Below are 27,875 nucleotides of genomic sequence, written 5' to 3'. Positions count from 1 at the left end.
GCTCACTGACACACACAGGCTCACACACATATAAGCTCACTAAAAACTCACTGACACACAAAAGCTCACTGACACACTGGATCACTACAAACTCACTACATGCTCACTGACACACACAAGCTCACTATAGACAAGCTCTCTAAACACACAAAAGCATAATACAGACAAGTTCACTGATACAAACAAGCTCACTATAAGCTCAGTGACACACACTCAAGCACTGTACAGACATGCTCACTACAAGCTCACTGACACACACATAAGCTAACTATAAACTTACTGAAACACAAGCTCACTATAGACATTCTTACTGACACACAGGAGCTCACTACCAACTCACTGACACACACAAGCTCACTACAGACATGCTCACTAAAGCACACACAGGCTCACACACATAAGCTCACTACAGACTCACTGACACACACATGCTCCCTACAAGCTCACTGACACTCTCTCACACACACACACACACACACACACACAAGCTCACTACAAGCTCTCTGACATACAACCTCACTACAGACAAAAAAAAGTGACAATAAATTTGACGATAACTATCCCAGAAAATCTTGAACTACATCTGAACCTTTTATTCTAATATTAAAAAGGGACTATTCACTAAGGTGTTTATTGGTGATTTGAGAACCACCTTTAAGACCACAATAGCAAAGTTGGGGAAAAAATTCCAATTATACTAAAAACATTTTATTTTTTTTACAACTTGGATATTTGTCCTAAATATTGCAAGACAATTCATCAGCACAAGTCACTTTTTATTTAATAAGCCCCTTAATATTTATATCAAAAGTAACATACGTCCAACAGGTGATTAGAAAAGAATTATTAACTTTTTAGGTTTTTCTACATCTATTAGTGTCTTAAGAGAACACTTCAAGCATCCTAACCACTACAGCCGGCTGGGACTATTGCTAAATTGGATAATTTGTCTACATGATCTAATATCATAAACAAATGCTTTTTAACCACTACAGACCTCTGTAGTGGTTATGGTGCCAGGATAACCCTGCTGCCATTCATCACTAAGGTGTCAAAGTTTTTTAGCATGGATTGACATTTATCTAGGTTTTACTGGGCGCCCATCCCGCAACTGTTACATCTGATATTCTACAGCAGGAGAAGCCATATTTCACTGCTTAGCACAAACTAGGACTGGAGTCATAAGCTGAGAGTATCAGTGCTGTCCTCAATCTGCATGGTAGCATGCTGTAGTAGTTGTGGTATTTGAATTGTTTCATCAATTTAGAATTTCAATTTACGGTTTATTATAAACTGGTGCTTAGTGTATATACTCCACAAAGTTTAATTATTTAAACCAGGGCTGCCCAATAGGTAGCACCCCAGACATTGTAGAACTACAACTCCCATGATACCTTTTCATTCTAAAGGCATGAAATACATCATGGAAGTTGTAGTTCTTCAACATCTGGGGATTTACATTTTAGGCAGCCCTGATTTAAACAGTGGATTGTCTGAAACTCACAAGTGTCCCTTTAAATTTAAAGTCTGTGGTAAATTCCTGTCAATTTTCAGTTTAATGAATACACCTGCCAGTGTTTTCCATAGGGATTAATTCACACACAGAAGCTCACTACAAGCTCTATACATATATACACACACACACACACACCAAACTCACTGACACACACTAGATCACTACAAGCTCTATACATACATACCCACACTACAAACTCACTAACACACACTAGATCACTACAAGCTCTATACACACACACACACACTACAAACTCACTAACACACACTAGATCACTACAAGCTCTATACACACGCACACACACTACAAACTCACTAACACACACTAGATCACTACAAGCTCTATACACACACTACAAACTCACTAACACACACTAGATCACTACAAGCTCTATACACACACACTACAAACTCACTAACACACACTAGATCACTACAAGCTCTATACACACGCACACACACTACAAACTCACTAACACACACTAGATCACTACAAGCTCTATACACACACACACACACACTACAAACTCACTAACACACACTAGATCACTACAAGCTCTATACACACGCACACACACTACAAACTCACTAACACACACTACAAACTCACTAACACACACTAGATCACTACAAGCTCTATACACACTCACTGACACACATTATCAATCCTGGGCTGCATAGTGGCTATATAATTACCTGTAACTTCACTGTACCTGGACTTTGAGTGCAGTGTGAGTATTTTCAATGAAGCTCTTTCACTTCCTGTGTGAAAGGTCACCAGGGAGAGGCTGGGGGCGGAGCTCTAGTGCGGGGGCTGGATCTGCAGACTGTCAGTGCAGAGCTGGAGGGAAGCTGCTTTTGTGAGAGAGTGAGAGAGAAATGCAGGTGCTCTCTCACTGCTCTCTGCTGCAAACCAGCTGTCACCTTTTTTTTCTTACTGGCCTCTGGCAGCCATCCAGCAAACTTTCTGCCCCAGCCTCCAGCCCCAAACAAAGATGTCAGAGGAGGAAAAGAAGAGTAATGTGCTGCACTGCCGGCCCCAGGAGCACCGGCCCACCGGGGAATTTCCCGGTATCCCGGTGGGCCAGTCCGGCCCTGCATGTGGGTGGTACTAATGTGTAAGAATGTGTATATAAGAACAATAAACCCACAGTTCTGTCTGTTCCTGCTTGACCCCCAAAACGGAGCATTGTCTCGTTCTTGGGGGGATTTATTGTATGCTGTTCCAGTTTGACTGCTAGGGGTGTAAACCTATTCGTATGGTTTTTCCTATTCGGCTCTTAACAGCATTCGTATGGTTCCTGTTCAGCTGTTTACGGCATTCATATGGTTTCCTGTTCGGCAGATTGGGGTCTTTGGTAGCCGCCCTTTTTATGCCCGGGGTGCCGTTACAGTGCTTCACTGGAGTTTCTCCCCAGGGTTCATCAGCTACTGATGTCACTGTGAATGAGAGCAAATAAGAGTTATTTTATTATTATTATTTTTTTTTAATTCTTTATTTTTTGTGTGCAGGTGGGTACATGGTGTCAACGAACGCCACAACAGCATATAACAAGATCAATACATGTTAGACAGTGGCATGAGAATATGCACATTTTTCTGTAATTTTTATCCAGCTTCACTAAACAGTTATAGTATCTAAGTTAAAGTAGAGGAGGCAAATAATAATAAAGACAATCGACAGAGCTTAACAATGCTAAATTAGCCCTATTAATGCAGCTAGCACTTTATATAAGGTTACATACCAGCTAAACCATTTCAATAGTCGCTCATGTAGCTGCTATATGTTGGTAAGGCGTCGGCTATACTTAAAATCACTAAACAATTGCTTTGTTACCTAGTTCTTTGGTACGTGGGTATATCTCCTTGTTATTCTGTAGGTGTGTGTTAGGTTAAAAGTAGGGCGTTGTAGCAGTGGTATCCTACTGTGAAGCCTGATGTATGGATCGCTGAGTTATAGTTACCACTACAACTAGCATTCAAAGATTGTAGTTACAGGCTAAGACAAGATTAAATCAAGTGGGCTCAGTCACTGCTTAACAGTTTGAGGTTAACCACGTTAGTGTCAGCTTTTATATGAGTAAGAATAACATCAAGGCTTGCCCTGCCTTAACGGCTTTAGGAAACCACTTGTGTCAAAGGAGAAAATCTATGCAACATGTTGTACGTTAGGCAAAGAGTAACATAGGCAGTTTCAAATATATAACTAGGCTTTGTTTAAATTAGAGTGTCAACATACATAAACTATCAACTAGTGTGTCGTATAAACTAGACTGGCATGTAAACGTTATGGCAAGCAATGTGGTAAGCTCTATGTGGTCGTGCAGGTAATGGCAGGTAACACCAAGGTCGGATTGTAAGTCCAGCCTCATGATCAGCCGATCCCTGTCAGCGGTGGTGATGGTAGTTGGTGGGTTAAGGTGCTCCGTGTGTGTGGCTGATGGAGGGAAGCAATACTCTTGGGGACCCCCACCTCGAGCGGGCAATTAGCGTGGGAAGCAGGCATATCCAGCTTAGTGAGTCCATGCTGCGAGGCCACGTCTCCGCGAGGCAGGGGATTACCGGTGTTCCCATTGCGACGTCGCCGCCGGCGGCGTTTTCCCTGCCTGCGCGCCCGTTGTCGGGTCAGTGGCTTGAAGGCTGTAGACCCGCCCGGTGCAGAGTGCCCCTTCTCTCTGCTCTCGCCTCCTCTCCTGCACCCTGCCCGCTTGTATTGTGGAGCCTTGCTTGTTTCCCCATGAGGATGTCGCGGCTTACTCGATCCCGACAGGGTTCGCTGGGGTGCGTGCATCCCCCTCATACAGGTTGCGCCAGAACAGGGTGAAGGCAGCTTCAATACGTTGTAGAGCTGCATCGTGGGTCTCAGCTGCGGGCGCACTGTGTAGCTTGCATGGTGTGTCCGCTGCTGCCATTTTGGGTGCTCCACGTGCTCTGCTGCCCTTGTGTTGAGGCATAGCAAGCTGAATGATCCGCTTGTGGCTGCCCCTCCTGTTACTTGTTGTGGACCGAGATGACCCCCATCGGTCCAGAGGGGGGGGAGGAGGGGTAGGAGATGGTGACCCCAAGGAATCCGTGACCAAGTCAGTCAGCGCAGGGAGCGGCCGTCTCCCCGCTGCTTGATCTCCGGCAGGCCTCAGGGTGTGTTGTCGGGTCCCCAGGGGGTTACAGGCTTCGTTTTGGTGTCGGGTGATTCCCCCGGGTGACCCCGTCATTGTGGCTCTGCTCCAGTGGGCGATTGTGCCAGTTTTGGGGGAATTACCCCCCCGAAAATGTCGATTAGAGCAGGAGTACAGCACAACCGCTCAGTCTGGATGTCAGGCTCCACCCCCATTTTATTTTTATTATGCCCACAAGCACTGCATTTTTTATTAAAAGTTAATTTTTTTGGAGCCTGCACAATCCTGTGAGCTCCTGTGATTTGTGTTGATGTAGATTTTGGTCCTATCTTTGCCAAATCATAAAATGAGTATCTGCCAAGTTCTATTGTACAGTCTGGAGCTGGAGGACATCCACTGCTTAAGAGCTTTCATTTTTAATAGCGGGTGCAAATGCAGAGTCTCTGGATGTATTCCTTATGTGTATCTATTTGTGATTGATCATAATATAAAGAAAGTAGGCACGATTAGCTAGTTTATTTTAAGGAAGGAAAAACTGCATAGTTCTATCTTGGCAGGTAACGAATTACTTAAAGGCGTGTTCTCTTATTTATAAAAGGCCTTACGGCGCTCTTCTCAAGTCAAGAACCAACTACTTTCTTTGTGTCTCAGCTCATATTTCTTCAGAAAAAACACTCATAATGCTTTGTGAAATTCTAATTCACTTTATACAAATGCATGTACTCAATCTCAATTAGAATGCATCTCTGTTGTAGTAGGAATCAATCATATTATATGAAAACTTTTGATTATAAATCAAAAAAGATAATAAAATATGTCAAGTGTCAAGAAAATTATATTTGGCAGCATATCAGAATGGTAGTTTATTTTACAGTAAAATCAGTAATTACGCCAAAATATCCAAACATTAAGCAACCAAATGCAGTACTTCCATAACAGCTATGTGTACTGATCATTAATAATAACGAGCACCAATACTCCTTGAAGTTTTATAGATTTTTTTACATTTTTTTATGATAAACTGTGTCCATTGTATCTGCACATCACTTTTTATGTCACTTTCTGCAGTTCTCAGGGGGAACTCTCCGTGGGTCCAGGTGTTCGATGTCCAGTTTCTGGGATCTGTAGAGGTTCCTCATCATCAAGGCAATGGCATCCTATGTGCAGCTATGCAAAAGGTAAAGCTTTTAACAGATTAAACAACACAATGGACTGTGTTAGACATTAACAACATCAACGCAGGTGAACAGGAAGGGTACAGTTAGTTTCCAGTCATTTCAAATATCATTCCTGTATACAGTCTTACATATGTCTTTTAATGTATAAGCACAATGTACTTGTTAAAGACAAATGCACATCACAGATGTACAATTGTGAAAAATCTAGACCTCAAAACAGAGTCACAGAGTGTGGTGACATTCTGTCATCAAACTAATATGGTGAGCAGGGGTCATGTGACCAAGCTCATGTATGCCTTTCTCACAGTGGGATAAGTTTTACCTTTGATATGGTAATTCAATACCTTTACAGGTCAGGAAAGAGAACCACTCCCCCCTATCCCCATTCCTCTCTGTTCCTTCTTGGCTGTGCTACTAAGCAGACCCTTAAGCAGACATGGGCTAATTTTTATCATGGTGAACTGTGAGTGGGATCTGGTGATTTTATAAGATTTAGTTGTTATTGTTAGTTAGGTTGTTGTTGCTGTTGTTGTTGTTGTTGTTGGAATAGTTAGTTAGATTGTGTGTCATTATTTGCATGTTGTTGTTGTTTTGTCTCTGAATAAATATTTGTTAAAGTAGACGGACCAGAGTTTATATGTGTATGCGTACATAATAATTTATAGTTTGGTAATACACCACACAGAGGAGTAACTAGGCTACACACTAAATGCTAAATGTTCTGTTGGTGCCTTCAACATTTTAGATGCACCATAGCAACTATGGCTTGTTGGATTTGTTGTTGGGGTTATATTTTGAGGAGGCTATGTGTTTAGTCCTCCATTTTTTTTTGTAAAACCATTTACAAGTGATTTGCCAAAAATCTGAGCTTCCACTTCCATCTAATGTAAACCCCTTAATTCTTGAATTATATCTCCCTCTTCTCTCAATCCCATAATTAAGTCTCCCAACTCCATCTTTCCTCACTTGTGCCTCCCATTCTACTCATCAATTACTCCTACATGTCTCCTGCCTATTTGTTGTCACTTGTGTAATTTCACATAAATAAACCCATGCATTTACACTGACACTATAGATGCAAATACAAGCATGCAATCATACTAACACTATATGCACAACTAATAAAGTGCTTTCACACAGATTCTTTGCACATACACATAGGCATTCAAAAATATGGCTTTACTTTGTATGAATACCTAGAGATATACACAATTACATGACTGTTTTATGAAACATTTGCTTAATGCACGTACATTCAAAAGACCAAAAGTCTATTTTTACCTGGAAGCTTAGATTGCACTCTAGTCCAACCATGGCCATCAAATCTGACATTTTAATGTAAGAAATTGATCCCAAAGACCAGAATTAATTGTCAGTTCCATACAGCCCAGCAGTTAATGCTGCATTGGCTCATTTAATTCTGGAACAAGATGCTTAAAGAAAATACTGTTATGACTGCAAAAAGTAACATTGGTCCTTCACCCCTCAAGGACACATGACGGAAATATTCTGTCACAATTCCCTTTTATTCCAGAAGTTGTGTCCATAAGGAGCTAAAGTGCCATATGTGTTACTGTTAACCAAAAAAAATGTAAGGTTACCAGGCTACAGAATAGCATAACACTTGTTTTATCAACTATAGATCGCAACTGCAAGAAAATTGACGGTACATCTGCGACCGCCTGCCAGCTGTGAACTTGAAATTTCACTACGTGGTGTCAAACTCATCCTTAGAGGCGATGACCGACCAGAGGTAACAAATCCAAAACTAAAACCTACAATCAACAAACAGAATGAGGATTACTTACTAAAAAACTGATAATTAACATGACATTGAGCACCAAAAGGCAATGATACAGAATGATATATAGCACTGATCTTTTTTATAGGGACACCAGCCCCTTTTAGAGAGTGCGCCCTGTGCACTGTTCTTGCCAGGTCTTATTATTATTTATATATATTATTCTGGAATAATTCCTTTGTTTTGTTACAGGATGAACGTTGCAGTCACTTTTTCCAGATGAAGAATATATCGTTCTGCGGATGCCATCCACGCAACAGCTGGTAAGACTGGTCTTTGCCTCATGCGACTGAGGATTTTCTTTTTAACCCCTTAAGGACCAAACTTCTGGAATAAAAGGGAATCATGACATGTCACACATGTCATGTGTCCTTAAGGGGTTAAACACCTTGTATAATTTTCTAGAACAATCAGTTATCTAGATGTCTCAGAATATACCACTTTCCTCTGAGGAACTTGTTGTCCTCCAAATTATGTCACATTTTTCTGTTTCTAGTTACTTTGGCTTTATCACGAAACATCCTGTCCTGAGCCGCTTCGCTTGTCATGTCTTCGTTTCCCAGGATTCCATGCGACGTGTGGCTGAGTGTGTGGGGTAAGAATAAAATGACAATGACAACCTAACTCACAAAATAAGACAAGTAGACCCCCCGTATTGGGATAAATAGTGTGTTCACAGTTTGAAGATTTTTTTTAATACAAATAAAGATTACGAAAGCTGTTTAACAGCCATGGAAAACCTGCCACTCTGACAGTGGAGAAAAAAATTGTTAGAGAGAAAAGACACATCTTTTGTATACATGAGGAGAAATACATTTGTAAACTAAAACAAAATTAAACAGGAAAATAAAATAACGCAGTAAGGAACATTTCTAAGCAGAAAAGGGAATAAATTAGACCAAATATAAAAATTACTTGAAAACGGCCTAAAAAGTGAATAAGACATTTTATTATTTATAATCGTAGTAGTATCCACCCCAGTAATTAGGCGATTTATAAGATTAGATTGTGGTATCAATTGATAAGAAAATTGCACGGATTTGTTTACACTGTGATATGATTTTATTTCTGTGTCTTTTTTTTAGACGCGCATTCCAAGAATTCTATCAGGAACACGTGGAGTTCAGTTGCCCCACGGAGGATATTTACCTGGAGTAACCAGGGTCTGTAGATATATAGAGGGGATCCGGGTATATATATATATATATATATATATATATATATATAGAAAGTGTGGGAAATCCCAGAGTCATCATCAGTCAGCCAGGAAAGCAGGGGTGGGAGCTTGCATGACCCCTGACATCAGACTTCACCCCCACAAAACCTTTCCTAGGAATACTGTTATTTCAGTGAAACAGAACATTTCACGTTAACCCTTTTCCTGCTTCAGACTGCAGAGTATCTCATGTTAAGCACTTCTCTTTCCTATTATGCACTAAAACTCTTTGCATCGCAACCTCCTTCCTAATATTTTGCGCAGACCAATCCATATTACCGCCCTCCACTACAGATGTCAAAACATCTCACAGCATTCTTTCCTTTTGATAAATTGCTGAGTATCACAGTTCAACTCCCCACTCCATCTCCTGACTGCATATGGTATTGCATTATTTATAATTAGCTACCAGCAGCAGAGCATCTCACATTGGCCCAAGGCTGCCACATCGACCCTGTTTTAATGGACTCGTAAAACTTCTTGATTCTGTTGGCAACTCATGACTAGTGATTCCCTTCTATTATATATAATTCATATGATGTAGGAGTAAAAATAATAGATTTTTCTCTTGCACCTTATGCATGCTTCACACTATTGCAAGCACTTTTCATGCAATACCCAACAACATGAAGACGTTATATGTGTCCTAGAAAAAATGGAGAACGTGTGAACCCTAAATCAGCAGCTTCCCCTCAAAAGACCATTGCAGAAGATATCTTCTTTATATGCAGAGCATCTCAGGTTTATCCATTCCCTAGCCACTATGGACCTGAATTGATACATATCTTCCTTTTCGTTCCTACAACACCTCAACCACAGCTAGCTTCAGACTGGCAACGATTGTGATAATTAACTCTTTTACACACCAGCAGAGCATGATGCTTTTAATCTCTGTAGAGCATCAGTATTTTATGGCTTTTGCAGATAATTTAGTTGGCTATTTCTCACGGAATTGTCCTTCTTTTACACATCAGAACACCTTTGCAGCTCACTCATCCATTATCTCTTTCACTGCCAATAATCACAAAATCATTGTGCTTTAGTATGCTTGTGACATAAAGGATTAGTGAGATTAATAACTGCTTTCTATATGGAGAAATCTCCGGTACCTTTTGTTTCAATTTATCTAATTCCTTAAACTTTCAAACCATTAAAATACCCGAGGATATGTCTCGTATAAAAAAAGGAAAGATTGGGTTTGTTACACATGGTACTTTGAACTATTTAGATACTGTGTCATAAAGTCAGAACACGGATATTCCAAACCCTGTAAATATAACCACATATAATACAAGCCTGGGGAAGGTCAGTAGTTGCAGGTGACATGCAGCTCAACTCATATATAACAGAGTTCATGATATTGAATATTGTATTTTGAAGAATGTCGATGTCTGAATGTGGTAACAGTATCTTTAGAGATATAAAGGCCACATGAGCTGCACTCCAGTTACATTCTTTTTAAATGGCTTTTAGCACTTTGTCTGCCATCGGCCTGCAACATTTCACTCTATAAATCTTTCCCTGGCTACCTGTCTGCAGGTGATGTCTGTAAGAATCCTGTTCTATAAGGATCCTGCAACTTATCAGTTCACTTTGCACTCCCTCCAGGGATAGTTTATTAATGTTTTAAACTCCCTCATCCCTCCCCCCCAGCATTCATTCTGAATGGCTCACATCTTATTGCCCTATAAATTGACTCCCTTTAGGAAAACTGCAGCTATGAAACCTCTACCCCTGCAGCTCATCTCATCTGTGACTCACCCTTACCCTTACCGTATATTCCTCACATTTTCCAAACGCCTAGGTGGACACATACTAAGATCTCATCCGTAAATAAAACCTCTCCAATTCTTGTTATTCCATATAGACTATGTATTAGATTACAAGATGCACTGGAGAGTTATCATAAGTTAGAGCATGTCCACCTTTCAACTTTCAATGCCAGACCTGCAGTAAAAGGGTTAACGGCATTAGGAGCTGGACTAGAGCATGGAGACGGAACATCAGTCTAGATACATACCCACATAGTAGTCAGAGGAGAGGATATGGGGTCCTTTCTGTTAAATAAGAGAGCGTTAAATGAATTTTAGCAGGGAAGAGGAAAAGTTACCGCATATCATGGAATAAGTGGAGATTAAAGGATCGTCCAGGATTGTTTGAAGCACTGACACGAAGAGAAGATTTAGTGGTAGGAACAACTCTAGTTCGTAAATATTATCATTGTGGGGGACAAATATGTAGCATAAAGGAGGAGTTATAGTGCTTAGTGTGACTTCTAGATCATAGTACGGGAGTTTACCTGTTATAGGGAATATTTTTAGGAGGCATTATACATTTCACACGATTAGGGGATATCGATTTTTCATGCCATGGCTCATTTTCTCTTTCTGCATCAAATAAAAGTTTGAGCTGCATCCACCGTGTCCGTAATTTTCTCTGCTGAATGCCTGCTTTATATATGTGTTTTTATGATTACTATGATTCAACATGTATGATGTTCTGGGTGTGTAATACTATAAGTATTCCACTGACAAATATTGAAAAGCAAATAAAATGTACATACCCCAAATTGGCTTGTATAGTAGTGTAAAATGTATTCAAGTATCTGTACATTGTGCTAGCAAAATTAGTTCCTTCTATTTGTGATACACAATATGTAGATAGAGACTCACACAGTATAAAAGAAGACAAAATTACATGGTAGACTTTGTTTATACCTTCTGGAAACACACTGAAACAAGTTTTCCAGTGCTCGCACTATGGAGGACCATTATCAAGGTCTTGACAGTAAGACATCAAGAAAGTGCAAACATTGCACGTACAGAGTTTAACCTCTCTGCTGCTGGAGGTGTAGCTCCACCCTTCATTTGGGGTGTCATCAGACAGTTCAAAACTATAATTCAGCCAATTCTGTGCAAAATGTATTGCACAGAATGTCAGTCATTGGCTGAGAACAGTCAGCTGACTCTGTCATAACTGGATGGTGATGGCCAAGGCTTCCGTCTTCTGCAACTCTACAGACTATCGGAGAACCTCAGTGCCCAGCCATGTCTGAGGTACCAGGCCAGGATACTCCTAGCATCATGAACACTACAGCGGGCTGTCGTGGTTATGATGTTTGGAGTAACCCTATAATTATAACTTATAATAATATACATTATTATGATGTGCACCTTGCGGCACATTAAAGCATCTTTTTAGAATAATCATATATGTAACACATTATTTGTTCTTCTTTACCACATCAAACAGTTTACAGCAGGCATTTCAAACAAACATCTTCCCCAGATGTTCAACTCAACTACAACTCCAATAATTCTTTGGCCATCTAGTTCATTAAAATAATTTTGAGAGTTGTTGGCCATCAACAGCTGGGGTGGCAAGTTTTGAGATACATGGTACAGTTAACATAGTCTTATATCCACCAAAATAACTGTTTCCACTTGGCTCCTTCTGTCCCACTGGAAACATTGTAATATCAAGATATTTATGGAGGGAACCAACTGCAGGTAAGCAAGCAATCTTGTAAACCCACACTAGCCTGGATGCCCCAAATGGCTCCAATTCATCCAAATTAAGGACATTTTCATGGAGTTGCCTTGTAGATGTTAAATTCAGGGACTAGGAACGGTTGTTATTTTCACCGGGCAGCAACATAAGACCAGATCGACTGGAATTCCATGAGATTCGCACCTGGTCCCACTGATCATGTTGCAGCTTCTCTGTGCTCCTGAAACAGGCTGGTCTTACAGCGCTTGACATTGTGGAGGCTAGGAGAAGGTCAGAGGGACCCTGGGGGTGATTTAGCTCTTGTTGTAGAGTTGGTAAATTGGAGTCATGCACCGGTTAATCTGCTGGCCTGAAGCAGGCTCCACCACAAACATTATTTTGAGTGTGTCCATCTAAAAGTTGTTCTTTCTGTCAAGGAGCTCTTATTTGAACTTGGCTGCATATGCTAGTTATCTTGGGAAGCAAAGAAGTTTTAAGATCCCAAGGGCCTTAGGCAGGTTTCCAATTTGTAGCTCCACCTTCATTCTTCACATAGAAATGACAAATGAGTGCAAACTAATTTATATATTTGGAGCCCGTGTCTAACCCCTGGGCCCTAGGTGGCCAAATAGCATTGCTTTATGGTTATCCTGCTCTATCGGGATGTCACCAGATTTTAGAAAAGACAAGACATGGTGTCTATGCAATATTTAGCAGGCAAATATTGTGTAATGGAAGACACATGAACTTTCCTGATTCAAGACTATCTAACACTGACATATGTCTTATTATCTGTGAAAAAGAAAGATAATTATTAGTAATGCAAGAGCATTGCCTGGCTGAAGAACAACATACAATTTTATTGCACATCCAATCTCCAACAAGGTGATAAATAAGAACACATAGTGTTCAGAAGGGTAGAAGCATAATAAAAAAGGACATGCACATACATTTTGTATCTCAATATACTGCAGGGAAGATCCAACTACTGTAGATACGCAAATCCCTGTCACAAAAAACCTTGAAGGGACACTTTAGCTCATTGAAGTGTTCTGGGTCCAGTGTCCGTGTCCCTGTGGAGTCACACTCAAAATTAAAGTGGAAAAACACACTACAGGCTGATCCAACTTTGATGTAATGTCTAGTTTTTGAGAAACTGCAATGATTGCATTGCAGGACTAAGACTGCCTCTAGTGGCTGTCCATCAGACAGCCACAAGAGACACTTCCTACTGAGGACATCCAGCGTCAGTAAAATCCCCATAGGAGAGCATTTCCTATGGGGAGGGCCTAATGCACTCGCAATGCTCGCCGTGCGTGCACATTAGCACCCTGTCGGATAACGTCAGAGGAGGCAGAGCACCGACAGCTGGAATCAGACGATGGTTTAAAGATTTTTAACCTCTGAGGGGGCAGAGGAAACTATTGTATAAGGAATACAGATTTGTATTACTGACACTATAGAATCCCCTTAACCACAAGAAACACTCCAAGACAAGTACCATCCAGTACCAGTGTATGAATGGAGTTACGGTGTCTTTAGAGATGTCTATGCCACATTAGCTGCGCAGTAGCTTACATTAATTCTAAATGGCTATTAACACTTTGTCTGCAAAATTTCACTCTATATTCTCTTTATGGCTACCAATCTGCAGGTGATGTCTGTAACAACGCTGTTCTATAAGGAGCCTGCAGGCACTCTACTAGAAAACTAAAACACATTTTCAAAACTTGTTGAAAGACACAGTAAATGTAGACTGAGGGTGTTTTACTTTGTTGCTATGTGCCATTAAAGCAACATTTCTTTACCTGTTTCAAAGTCCCAACTATGCTCTCTACCACTGAGAAAGCTGAGTGCTCAATTCCAGCACTAGATAGAGTGATGGAACTCCTGTACTCTGACCAACTTCTCCCAGTTCACTTCATATTCCCTTGCCGGGCCCCAGTCACCAAGGCTTGACTGTGGTCTCTCTGGAGCTTTTCCACCCAACCAGGCTGTAGCTCTGTAGCTCTCCTTCCAGGCAGATATCGTCCCCTCTGCAGCCCTTCTTCCAGGCAGGTATTGGCCCCACTGCCTATTCCACTGCAGCTTTCCTTCCCAGCAGGTATGCATCTTGGACTGCAATGTGATTGCTCTTGTCTTTATAAAGACACTTGTGGTTCTCAGGCCTAGCTCTCTTTGATTTGTGCCAGGGCTAGAGAGATCGTGCAACCAGCCAACAAGTACAACAGCTCTGTGACTGGGAGAACTAAAAATGCATACAGGACACACAGTTCCAAAAGGAACTAACATGCAAAGCTTTATTTTTACTTGAGACTATCACCTATGATCATTACATAAAGCTTATAGTGACACACTCAAATAAATACATGAAACCAAATCATGTGGATAATCATACAGGCACTCATAATAACACATAAACATATTAATAAAGGGGTGGGGAAGACAGTAACTGACATGACATAGCTCTCCTCTCTGCAGAAACCATAACATGCAAATCTACCTGAATATGCAAGTTAAGAAGCCTTACTATTCAGGAAGTGCATATAGCTGTTGCTACCACCAGATGGCGCTGTACAGGATCCACAGCCAAATCCGCCTGGTTGGTAGCAAGCATCAGCAGGACAGGAGAGCACACAAAACATCTAACAATAAAACAACAATACATACCCTGCACCTATAATTGGCACAGGGTGACTTAGACATGGGAGTAGTGCAAGGTCCTACATAAAGTGTCTGTATAAAACCCCAGGTGATGGTGACTTCCATCATAGATAGAGAGAGCGAGAGAGAGAGAGAGAGAGAGTTTGTTGTCTCTTATGCTATCCAGTCAGACTCCACCCCCACATTATTGCTTTTTTATCATACATTTATATTCTAGCCATTAATTCCATGTTTCAAATGTAATGCTTTTTTTTTTTTTTTTTTTAACTAAATAGATAGATAGATAGATAGATAGACGGATAGACAGACAAATAGATAGATACATAGATGATAGATAAAACTGAGTGAAAACTAGCCAAACTCTGCTAACAAGGTGAGTTTGTTGAAGAGAGTTTAATGTCAAAAATCACCATGGCAAGACTCAAGGTAGATATACTGCATCATCAGCAAGGTACCTTCAAGGCAGAAATGTCAAGGACCACAAGATGCAGTAGTCAGCCAAGGAAACGTAATGCAGCAGATGAAAACCACATCATGCATACTCCCCTTTACAATCAGATGTTTTCCAGCAATGCCATCAGCTTAGGTAGTCTTCATGAAGCCAAAAATACATACTTAAGATATGGAAACATTGTCAAGTGACTAAACTATGCATGACAACACAAGGAATAGTGGGGGCTGAAAAATCGCAACAGGTGATCTGGACTAATGAAATTTGAAAATATTTGACTGTAGCAGAAGGCAGTTTGTTGCTGAGCCACTGGAGAGTAGTACAAGAATGAGCGTCTGCAAACATCAGTGAAGCATGTTGCATTTCAGCAAATAGAGTAGGGGATTTGGTGAGAATTAATGGTGCTGAGAAGTACAGAAAGATCTGATTGACATCAAATTTATTCGGCAGCATGATGAACCCAAACATACACCCAAAGTATCTTGGTGTAAAGAAGAACCAGGAGTCCTTGAAATTATAGTATGATACCCACAGAGCCCATCATGTCTGTTTGGGAATACAGACACAACTTTAAAATTTAACACATTCACAATATTTTAAATGTGTTTTTTTTAAACGTTGTAAAACTTCCTGTCCTGCCCCGCATGGTCCTACAAAATCCCTGCACCCCCATCCATAAAACCCCTGCACCCCCTTCTATAAATCTCCTGTACTGCCCTTCAATAAAACACCTGCACCCCATTCCATAAAACTTCTGTAGCCCCTTCCATAAAACTCCTGTGCTTCCCTTCACAAAAAAACTGCACCCACACAGTTACAGGCAGACAGCTACACACACAGTTACAGGCAGACAGTCACACACACAATTACAGGCAGACAGTCACATGCACACATAGTTACAGGCAGACAGTCACTCGTACAGTCACATGTAGACAGTCACACACACACAGTTACAGACAGACAGTCACACACACACACAGTCACATGTAGACAGTCACATGCAAACATCCACACTCACTCACTCACTCACTCACTCACTCACTCACTCACTCGCTCACTCACACTTACAGGAAGGCAGTCTCACATACAGTCACAGGCAGACAGACACAATCACAGTTAGACACACAGCACACACTCCCCCTCACTAACAGACAATATGGGCTGGAGGCGGAGTGAATTCAATGAAGTCCCTCTCTGTAGTATGTTAGTTAGGGAAGCAGGAACTCCTTCTTACTTCCCTCGATGTGCAGCAGTAGCAGCAGCGGGTGGATGCCGTGTTAAGCCCCGCCCCTGATGCTGGTTTGGCTCCACCCTGCCTTTTATTAGCCCCACCCCCACTTTCCTTCTGTGCGGCCAGTTTTGAAGTAATGCGGCTGCCTTTCTGGTCCCTGTGTGTGTGAGCTATGTCGGCTTCCCGGCACCATAGCTGCCATGTGGTCCTCTGCGGCCGCACAGCTCACACATCCCTGGTCATGGCACCCCCCTACCTAGTGGCACCCGGGGCTGACCGCCCCAGCTAAACTTCCCTTAGTATGCCACTTAAGGGAGGTAAGCCAAAAAATATGGAAAACAATTAGTGTCTCTTTAATTCTGTACTGTGTTTCAGTTCTGCAGGTTCCATCCCCCCTTATTGGTTACTGTTTGGAGAAGCTTACTTGAGAGGATCTAGACATGCCAAAAAAATGAGGCTTGTTTGAAATCAGCTCTGTTTCAGCAGTGTTTGCACATGTATAGTTTCCTATAAGAAGGTATTTCAAGAATTTCCATTGAGCTGCCATTTGAGTAGCAGAGCCAGCTGAGTGGAGACATGCTATCGGCTTCTATATTCAGAGGAGGCCATCATTGGCTCACAGCACCAAGGCGGTGGAGTTACAGTACCCACAGGAGAGTGAAGCAGGAAGCCATCTTGGAAGTAGTACAGGGAGAGCACAGCAAGTGCAATTGCACTAGTGACTAGGGAATTTATTAATTTAATATATATATAAAGCCAGGTGTGACAAGGAAGCACTGTGCTGCCTGTCACTAATAGCTTTAAAAGAACACTATAGGGTCAGAAACACAAACGTGTAAGTGTATATTTTTTGTATCTTTTTCTCTATCCCAATTGCCCTAGTGACTATGGAACTTATTAATTTAATATATATATAAAGCCAGGGGTGACAAGAAAGCACTGTGCTGCCTGTTACTAATAGCTTTAACCCCTTAAGGACCAAACTTCTGGAATAAAAGGGAATCATGACGTGTCACACACGTCATGTGTCCTTAAGGGGTTAAAGGGACACTATAGGGTCAGGAACACAAACGTGTATTCCTGACCCTTTAGTGTTAAAAACCCTTACCCCCCCCCCTTAAATATAGCAATAACTCACCTTATTTACAGTGACGCGTAGGTCTGACGGAACTGGCTCCGCCCATGCTTCGCCCCCTTGTCTGACATCATCAGAATTGATGGTCTTAGCCAATCACATAGGAAAGCATTGGATTGGCTAAGATAATCAATTCTGACGTTCTCAGCCAGTGGCGTACACACGATCCATGGGGCCCTGGTGTGAAAACTGATCCGTGGGCCCCCTCCCATCCACCCCCCCAAAACAACTTTATATACATACATTATTTATACAAACACACATAGATACATACACACAGAGACACATACAGACAAACATATAGACAGAGACACATACATATAGACAGAGACACATACATACAGACAGACACACACACACACACACACACACACATACAGAGACACCTACATACAGACAGACACACACATACACACAGAGACACATACACACAGAGACACATACAGACAGACACACACACATACAAAAACATACATACATACAGACACATACATACAAACACACACACAGAGACACATATATAGAGACACACATACAAAGACACATACATACAAACACACACACACACACAAATACACATATATACAGACACACACATAGATACAAGCACACACATACACAGACAGACATATACACATACATACATTCACACAAACACACACACAGACACACACTTACATACAGACCCACATACAAAAAACATTCATACAGACACACATACATACATACAAACAAACACACACATGCATATTCAAAATGTTTTAGCCACCCTACTGTTTCATACCTTTTAAGTGCATACGGGTGACTTTCCCTGAGGGCCAGGGGCTCAGCCTGATGGGAGTTCCCACTCCCAGCTGCCTGTGATGACATCAAAGGGGGCCAGGTCGCGCTGTTAAAGCGCCACAGTACTGTTAAAGCGCCGCAGCACTGACCGGGCCCCCTGGAAATCCATAGCCATCAGGTGGCCCAACAACATGGGCCCCTTAACGTGCGGCCCCGGCGGTTAAACCGCGTGGGCTGAGGGGCTGCAACACATGGCGGCGGGCACCCTGTCGCAGGGGTCCCCAGGGCAGCTGGAATGACAGGCAGGTTGCAGCTGTGACCCCCGCGATCGCAATATGTACGCCACTGTTCTCAGCCAAGGAGGTGGGCTGGAGAGGCGGAGCGAAGCACAGTACTGGCCAACCCACATTTTTCAGTTTCAGAATCAGTGCATCTCTTTGAGAAAACTTCATTGCGTCCATGCAGAACGTGGAGACACCGAACGTCAGTGCTGCACAATCCTGAGAGCTAATAGTGAGTTAGGAGTAGCTGACATGGTTGGAGTCTATTAGTATCTTGATGGTTTAACCATGTGCACACTGTGTGCTGAGAGCTAACGGAGTAGCTTACGTGTTTCATAATAGCAGAAATATTTAATAGACGTGCACCAGTGAAATGTTTGTTTCATACGAATGAATTCGTACTAAATAAAAATTTAAATCGTCCAGTCTGAATTTCGTCTATAAATATTAGTTTTTTTGGACGAAATTCAGTAAAACATTCTTCGTTTTCGCCCATTAGGACTAAAATAACATTGCGCATGCGCAATAAAAAAAAAAAAAAGCAAGGAGGCAAACTATTGGTTACACATACTCTTACCATAGCTCTCTATCACTTCTATATAAGATACTGATTTATATCCAGTTTTAAATGACAGCGAGCAGCTACTGGCTGCTCGCTTTTTAGGCGACATGCCCCTACTACACGGCGGGACCTAGCACATGGTGGGGAACCCAAATCGCTAAAATGGGGGGGCCATAGTGCCCCTTCCCGAGTGGGAGCTATTAATATAAAGGGGGGGACCTAGTATTATTATTATTATTATTATTATTATTTTATTATTTATATAGCGCCAACAAATTCCGTAGCGCTGATACCCCCAGGTCCCCACCCATGACCGCCGGGTGGGGACCTTAATTAAATAAATAATGGAGGGGACCTAATTTCCCCCCCTGGTCCCCACCCATGAGCAGCAGGTGGGGACCCTAATTAAATAGAGGGGAGGGGCCCTTATATCCCCCCCTCAGGTCTCCACTCATGACCGCTGGGTCGGGACCTTAATTAAATAAATAATGTAGGGAAACCAAATGTCCCCTCTCCACAAATAATGTGGGGGAACCAAATGTCCCCCCCCATAAGCGGCGGGTGGGGACCCTAACAGACAATGAGGTGAACCTATTGTCCTCCTCACCATGGCCCCACCCATGAGTGGTGGTTGGAGGCCCTAAATGACTATTGTTTCCCCCTACCCCACCCATGAGCGGCAGGTAGGAGCCCTAAGCAACAAAAGGGGGGACATCTATTGTCTCCCACCCCCACCCATGAGCGGCGGGTGGGGACGAAATATAAAAAATATCCCCCCCAAGTGATTAGGGGTCCCCAAACCCCTAGTCACCTTCCTCCCCAATAAGATTAAACCCTACTTACCCCCTCACCCTAAAGATAGTGAGGGGGGAATAAAAAATTAAATAACTGTAAATAAAACATATATACACCATTAGATGTCTTCTTTTTTTTCTTAAACATTCTCTTTTCAGCCCCAAAAAAGGCCATAATTCCCGTCGAACTTTGAAAACAAAAAGAAAACCTAAACGAAAAAAAAAAAAACACGCAGAAAAAAGAAAAACCCAACGCCCAAAAAATAAATCCATCTTCACCCAGCAAGGGCGCTGCACAGACTGAGCTTCGCAGGGCGGGGAAAGGCTTATAAAGCCTTCCCACACCCTGCAATTTGACTCAGAGCACTCTGATTGGTTGATTTCCGTTCGAAATCGTTTTTTCGCATGAAATTGACCGACCGCACAGCCCAAATCTATGGAACTGTTTTGGGCAGGAAATTGTGCTTGCGGTCGGTCATAAAGGACTTCCAGCTAACTTTTGATCCACTGGAGGGATTTGGCTGATTTTTGGAAGTGTTTATGCTTGATGTATGCCGAGTCTGAATATGCAACTTTTATTGAAATTGAATGTATGGTTTTAAAGTTACAGTGTGTATGTGAAAACTGTATTTTTACTGTATGTAATAATTGGTTTAACTGTTTATCTGAGGGGAGGGAACCTGTGGGCTGTACTATGCTGTTATTGGTTAATTTCATCCTCCCCCTGGGAGTGTCCTGTGTGTACCTTATCCTAATAAAAAGCAGGCTGGGTGTTCCAGTCCTCAGACCTCTTCTGACCCTCAATACGTAGCCGTGTCTCGTTATTGGAGGGAACTGCTATATCACACTGGGGATTGCTATGCGCTGCATATTCCCCTGAGCTCTTAATCACTTAGCTCTTGTAAGAGCTTGTTCCGGATACGCTCTCCTGGAGGAGAGGTCTTCCCCACACGGTCCTGGAGGACAGAAGCCGATCCAGGGTGGAAGGAAGACGGCGCGGCTCCAGTTAAGCTACGGCGGTTGTGGAGCCTGCGGTGGTTGTGGTGTCGTCTGCAGTGCTTGGAGTCCTCTGAGAGCGCTAGGAGCATCCATCAACGGAGGGTACTCGGTCGGAGTACACGGAGCTCCGTTACAGTGGTGGCAGCGGTGGGATGGCGTCCTAGTGCGAGGAGAAGCAGCTCAGAGACACTGGTATCGTATGAGAGTTATTGAGGGCAACGCTAGCCACTGCGCAGCATCCCTACCTACAGCAGCATGGAGCAAGCAAGACCCTGGAAAGCAGCCAGTGCATGGCAAATCCGCCTGGCACAGCACTGGGAGGGCGCTGATTTCATGAAGGTAGTAAAGAGGCGGCTGGCCTTGTATGGCCCAAACCCTTCAAATGAGTTGGTCCGTGACGTGATACGCCAGTTGAATGCGGAGAACCAAGCGGCACGGGACTTTGAGTACCAATTGTGGAGTTTGGGGGTATGGACACCCCGGCTCCAGCGAGAAAGTGAGTGTCAGGGAGCCGAAGGTGCCATCCTTCCCCCCCAGCAGCAGTGTGTCCTACAGAGAGCAGAGACAGTTGGTCCCTCTCTACAGCAACAGGACAATGGTAAGGGAGTGGAGACAGGCGGTCTCCCTCTCCAGCGGCAGTGTGTACCCCAGGGGGCCGAAGGTGCCGTCCTTCCCCCCCAGCAGCAGTGTGTCCTACAGAGAGCAGAGACAGTTGGTCCCTCTCTACAGCAACAGGACAATGGTAAGGGAGTGGAGACAGGCGGTCTCCCTCTCCAGCGGCAGTGTGTACCCCAGGGGGCCGAAGGTGCCGTCCTTCCCCCCCAGCAGCAGTGTGTCCTACAGAGAGCAGAGACAGTTGGTCCCTCTCTACAGCAACAGGACAATGGTAAGGGAGTGGAGACAGGCGGTCTCCCTCTCCAGCGGCAGTGTGTACCCCAGGGGGCCGAAGGTGCCGTCCTTCCCCCCCAGCAGCAGTGTGTCCTACAGAGAGCAGAGACAGTTGGTCCCTCTCTACAGCAACAGGACAATGTTACGGGAGTGGAGACAGGCGGTCTCCCTCTCCAGCGGCAGCCTGTGTTTCCGGGAAAGGAGCACAGCACCCCCTCTCCCCAGCGGCAGCTTACCCTAACAAGGGGAGACACCAATCCCCCAGACGGCGCAGATGGGACCGTAGTCTCTGTGCCTGACCTACAGGGATGCTGGACAGCCTTTCCAGATCCCCAACTACCCTCACCGGGATACCCAGAGGAGGGGGTAAGTACAAATTCCCCTCCCCAGGTAACTCCTAGAGTGGCACCAGAGTTAACAGAGGCAATATTAACCCCTACTGACGTCCATGTTCCCTTGGCTACTGAGCCGGACTATGTCCCAAGCATCCCAGCAGACGAGCTGGCAGCTGGGCAGAGTGCAGTCGGCCTCTGCCCTACCTTTGTCCCTGGTCCAGAGCCGGATGTCCCGCAGGCTACCCCAGCCGAAGAGCTGGCAGCTGGGCAGAGTGCAGTCGGCCTCTGCCCTACCTTTGTCCCTGGTCCAGAGCCTGATGTCCTGCAGGCTACCCCAGCAGAAGAGCTGGCAGCTGGGCAGAGTGCAGTCGGCCTCTGCCCTACCTTTTTCCCTGGTCCAGAGCCTGATGTCCTGCAGGCTACCCCAGCAGAAGAGCTGGCAGCTGGGCAGAGTGCAGTCGGCCTCTGCCCTACCTTTGTCCCTGGTCCAGAGCCTGATGTCCTGCAGGCTACCCCAGCAGAAGAGCTGGCATCTGGGCAGAGTGCAGTTGGCCTCTGCCCTTCAAGTACCCTCGGCATGTGGCCTCATTACCACAGGCAAATACCCAGGTGCAGTGACTGTGTGTTGTGGGTGGGCTGTTCCTGTACTTTGATGTTGTGGGGGGGCTACTCGGACATCTGTTTATTGTGGGTTGGTGGATCGACTAACGGAGGCACTGACCGACAGAAGGTCAGGTGCCTGGTTAGTCTTCCCCCCAAAGGGGAGATGTGTTACAAATCGCTATTTGTAACTGGCCCTTTAAATGAGAAATTGCCCTGCTTCCCTGGATTGTGGAGAAGCATGTTTGCCAGCCTCCTGCCTCATGACTATGGCCCCTGGAAGATTGTGCCCCTGAAAACTTATTAACATTTATTGGGTGTGTATGGCCCTTTAAGAACCGTCTGGGGACATATTGTGACTTTGCTGAACAATGCCCCTTTAAGACTATGTCCCCAGACCGGTAAAATAACTTGTTCCTGGCTTTCCCCCACTTGGTTCAGTAAATAGGGCTTACTGAACCGAGTACCACACAGGCGGACCACCCAGAAGCTAAAGTGTGCAGGCAATTTACCTCCCAGGCTGTGAGGTTACTGCCGGTCAATTGCACGTGGCGGCGGCCATCTTGGTTTCCTCGAATGCGGTCAGCGGTGTATGCTAAAGATTCTGTGGAACTGAAATCGGCTACACATTTTGCCGAACACCGCTGACCCTTACCTTCTTTCGTTTTTTCGCATGAAATTGACCGACCGCACAGCCCAAATCTATGGAACTGTTTTGGGCAGGAAATTGTGCTTGCGGTCGGTCATAAAGGACTTCCAGCTAACTTTTGATCCACTGGAGGGATTTGGCTGATTTTTGGAAGTGTTTATGTTTGATGTATGCTGAGTCTGAATATGCAACTTTTATGGTTTTAAAGTTACAGTGTGTATGTGAAAACTGTATTTTTACTGTATGTAATAATTGGTTTAACTGTTTATCTGAGGGGAGGGAACCTGTGGGCTGTACTATGCTGTTATTGGTTAATTTCATCCTCCCCCTGGGAGTGTCCTGTGTGTACCTTATCCTAATAAAAAGCAGGCTGGGTGTTCCAGTCCTCAGACCTCTTCTGACCCTCAATACGTAGCCGTGTCTCGTTATTGGAGGGAACTGCTATATCACACTGGGGATTGCTATGCGCTGCATATTCCCCTGAGCTCTTAATCACTTAGCTCTTGTAAGAGCTTGTTCCGGATACGCTCTCCTGGAGGAGAGGTCTTCCCCACACGGTCCTGGAGGACAGAAGCCGATCCAGGGTGGAAGGAAGACGGCGCGGCTCCAGTTAAGCTACGGCGGTTGTGGAGCCTGCGGTGGTTGTGGTGTCGTCTGCAGTGCTTGGAGTCCTCTGAGAGCGCTAGGAGCATCCATCAACGGAGGGTACTCGGTCGGAGTACACGGAGCTCCGTTACATGACCAAGTGACCAAAATCACTGTTTTATGAAAACACTGGTTTTTGGTTAGAGTAACCCGTTAAGTTAACCTCGAACTACACTGATCAGGCACAATATTAACCCCTTAAGGACACATGACATGTGTGACATGTCATGATTCCCTTTTATTCCAGAAGTTTGGTCCTTAAGGGGTTAAAACCACTGACAGGTTAAGTTAATAACATTGATTATATAATTACAATGGCACCTGCCAAGTGCTGGGATATAGTAGGCAGCAAGTGAACAGCCAGTTTTAGATTGTCATGTGTTGAATGCAGGAAAAAGCGGAAAGATCTGAGTCACTTTGACAAGGGCCAAATAGTGATGGGTAGATGACTGGGTCAGAGCATCTGCAATACGGCAAGTCTTGTGGGGGTGTTCCTGGTGTGACAGACCATCCGATCACTTGGGACTTGTACAGAGCTCCAAGCCACCACCTTATCCAGCTGTCCTGGAGAAGTCAGTACCCAGGAGTGGATTTACAGAGACATGGCGCACCTGACTAAAAGCAACCTACAAATCACCTGAATTGCAGCTATCTGGTAAAATGTCTTCTAGGACGTTCTCGATCCCAGGAGCACCAAACAGGGCACTATTTGGAGGGGTGACAGTGGTGGTGAGGCATCAAACAGTACCAAGGACTTGAGATAGCTCGATGCACAAATAGAGAGCGATTTCGTTTAAAGGACCACTATAGTGCCAGGAAAACAAACTCATTTTCCTGGCACTATAGTGTTAATAGGTCCACCCCTCCCTCATGGCACTCTCCCGCCGGGCTGAAGTAGGAAGAAGGGGTTAAAATCTTACCTTTCTACGGCGCTGGGGAGTCACCTCCTCCTTCCGACGTCATCAGTTGAATGCAGTCCATAGGAAAGCATTTCTCAATGCTTTCCTATGGACGCTGGCGTCTTCTAACTGTGAAAATCACAGTAAGAAGCGCGCAAGCGCCTCTAGCGGCTGTCAATGAGACAACCACTAGAGGCTGGATTAACCCATATGTAAACATAGCAGATTCTCTGAAACTGCTATGTTTACAGCAGGCAGGGTTAACCCTAGATGGACCTGGCACCCAGACGACTTCATTAAGCTGAAGTGGTCTGGGTGCCTATAGTGGTCCTTTAAAGTTATCAGGACTTTCCACCTAGCACTATGGCACTCTGCACCAGATTCAAGCACTTTTTTGACAGAATGGACACTCCAAGGAGAGCTATGCTGGGATGGCATGTGTTTGGGGATGCAGGCATAGGAACACCAGTTTTTATGTTTAAATGTTATTAGGTGCCGAGGTGTCTGGCCGCTATTACAATTATCTGGTCAGGTACAGACACTTAGGCGCTAGATGTTGTACAATATCCATTGTTCTCCTGGTGACCGCCGGTTTGGGATACAGGTGTGCCGTTGAATCCAATAGAACAGTTCTTCTTCACCCTTCACTAAGTCTTGGTTAGTGTTTGGATGGAACAGCTATACAGGCTATAATCACTTGGGATATAAGTCCTAGGCGAGGAAACTCAAGTCCCCTTCGAGTAGGTTGCCACACCCGGTATGCACTTGTTAGTATCTTCCAAAAGTTGAGCAAGGAAGGACAACCAGTGAACCAGCATCAGGATCATTGATGCATAGGGTGAGCAGAGGCAGCCCTACTGGTCTGATCACACATAATAGCTACTGTAGCAAAAATTGCTAGAAAACTTAATGGTGGCTGTAATGCCTAGGGTGCATAATTCATTGAAAAATTATCCTTTAATGTAATTTGGGTAGTGCCTGCCTGGTAGAGATGGAATATTGTCAAGATCAAAAGGGGTTAATTTGATTGCATAAATGGTCAGATGACAGAAGGGGTAATGCAAATTGCATAGGAATGTGGAAATGGTTTTGTCCTATGAATGGATCCTGTGATTACTCAAAGGCTCTGCAAGGTCTGGAAAAGCCTGAATGCCTGGCTCAGCCATATGGCCTGTACTTCTTAATTGATGGGTCAATCTCTTTGATATGTTAATGGCCAGTAACTTGTTTCAGTATCATATCCAAAAGGAAAAAACATTAATATTTACCCACAGAATAATAATTAAACCTAATTTTTGTTATATTTGGAATGTGACAAGCGCCATCCTCTAAACAAGCCCAAACATGATTGGCATAACTTAACCTTAGGGGAAGGAATTGTGATGTTCACCATATTGGGTCGCAAGTAAGTCATGCAAAATATATATAATGGGAAAATAATAACACATTCGTAGATGCAATGGGGTGGTCACTCATCTTTATATATACGCATTAACTCCATCTCTAGACCAGGCGTGGTAATCCACAGGGTATATATCTAATGATACTGAAATGTCTTGGTACTTGCTTGATGCCAAAATTTAATTTTGAGTAAGTCAGCATCTTCCTTGCCGGAGACCACCTGGGCAGAAGTTTTACTTTGATATCCTAAGTGAGTAAGTGTTTAGGACTTCTGTTATTTTATCCCTTTTGTTTTTATCTGTTGTTGGTGTAAATAATTTGCTTATCATCTATATTTTTGTTTATAATAAATATTCCTTTATTAAGTTCTGCCTTTGTCTGGTTAAGAATCACGTTACCTGAAGAGAACAATTAGTATTTTTGCAATTCCTTGAATATTGTGCAAAGGTGTATTTGGTGGGTGTTTATTATTGATTTACCTGGGGGAACCAAGCCACCCAATTTAAAAATTGTCTTGGTGGTGGCAGCGTTAAAATAGTAATAGTTATATTATTATGTTTAAGTGTGGGTGGTGTTAAGGGGGATATGGTCATTATTTCCGGTATAGTGCAGACAAATAGTGAATTTTAACCCTTTCACCACCACCTGGGCCCCCAGGGCCTGACCGTGAGTATGCCTACAAGGCCCACCCATAAGTCCACCACCCATGAGTTCGCTCACAAGGAGTGGAGTGTATGTGTGTAGGGCAGGGCCAGATTAACATAGGGGCTGATGGAGCTGCAGCTCCAGGCCCAGGCCCATGGAATAGGCCCATTGATTTGAAAAAAAAAAATGTTTTTTTTTTTTTTTTACACACTACTCTTTGGGTGGCCAGGTATTTCTCATGTATTTCTTATGGTTGCCCGGTATTTCTCAAAAGTATTTCCCAGGTATTTTAGGCTGCCTAGCCGGTGCCGGTATTGCACTATTACCGGCAATACAAATGTCTGTCTCAGTATAAACAGAGATTATTCTGCAATACCAGCGGCGGCCAGTAGGGATCGCTGTTTGTATGGAGAGAGGCAGGGATAAGAAGTTACAGCATCTCCCTCCCTGTCTCTCTCTACTCACTGATCCGCAGGGGAGCAGCACTGCACAGAGAGTCCAGACAGCAGGTTCAAACCTGCGAGACATGGGGGCAGTGAGAGACTTGGGGACGCTGAGATATTGGGACACTGGGAGACATGGGGACCCTGATACACTA

General features: G+C 43.7%; 1 protein-coding gene across 1 annotated transcript in view; it reads left to right on the top strand.

The window, feature by feature from the left end:
* The window catches only part of MAPK8IP2 (mitogen-activated protein kinase 8 interacting protein 2), a 52,731-nt gene extending 41,491 nt beyond the window's left edge, over positions 1 to 11,240 (top strand). Inside the window, exons 8-12 of the mRNA XM_063449175.1 lie at positions 5,700 to 5,809; positions 7,452 to 7,562; positions 7,803 to 7,873; positions 8,107 to 8,205; positions 8,696 to 11,240. Coding sequence (XP_063305245.1) covers positions 5,700 to 5,809; positions 7,452 to 7,562; positions 7,803 to 7,873; positions 8,107 to 8,205; positions 8,696 to 8,768 — 464 coding nt within the window. The 3' untranslated portion in view covers positions 8,769 to 11,240. The remainder of the gene's footprint in view (positions 1 to 5,699; positions 5,810 to 7,451; positions 7,563 to 7,802; positions 7,874 to 8,106; positions 8,206 to 8,695) is intronic.
* The last annotated feature ends 16,635 nt before the right edge of the window (positions 11,241 to 27,875 follow it).

Source organism: Pelobates fuscus, chromosome 3 (assembly GCF_036172605.1).
Source record: "Pelobates fuscus isolate aPelFus1 chromosome 3, aPelFus1.pri, whole genome shotgun sequence".
Classification (NCBI taxonomy): Eukaryota; Metazoa; Chordata; class Amphibia; order Anura; family Pelobatidae; genus Pelobates; species Pelobates fuscus.
The sequence above is the reverse complement of the archived record's forward strand: the minus strand, read 5'-3'. Positions and strand labels throughout refer to the sequence as shown.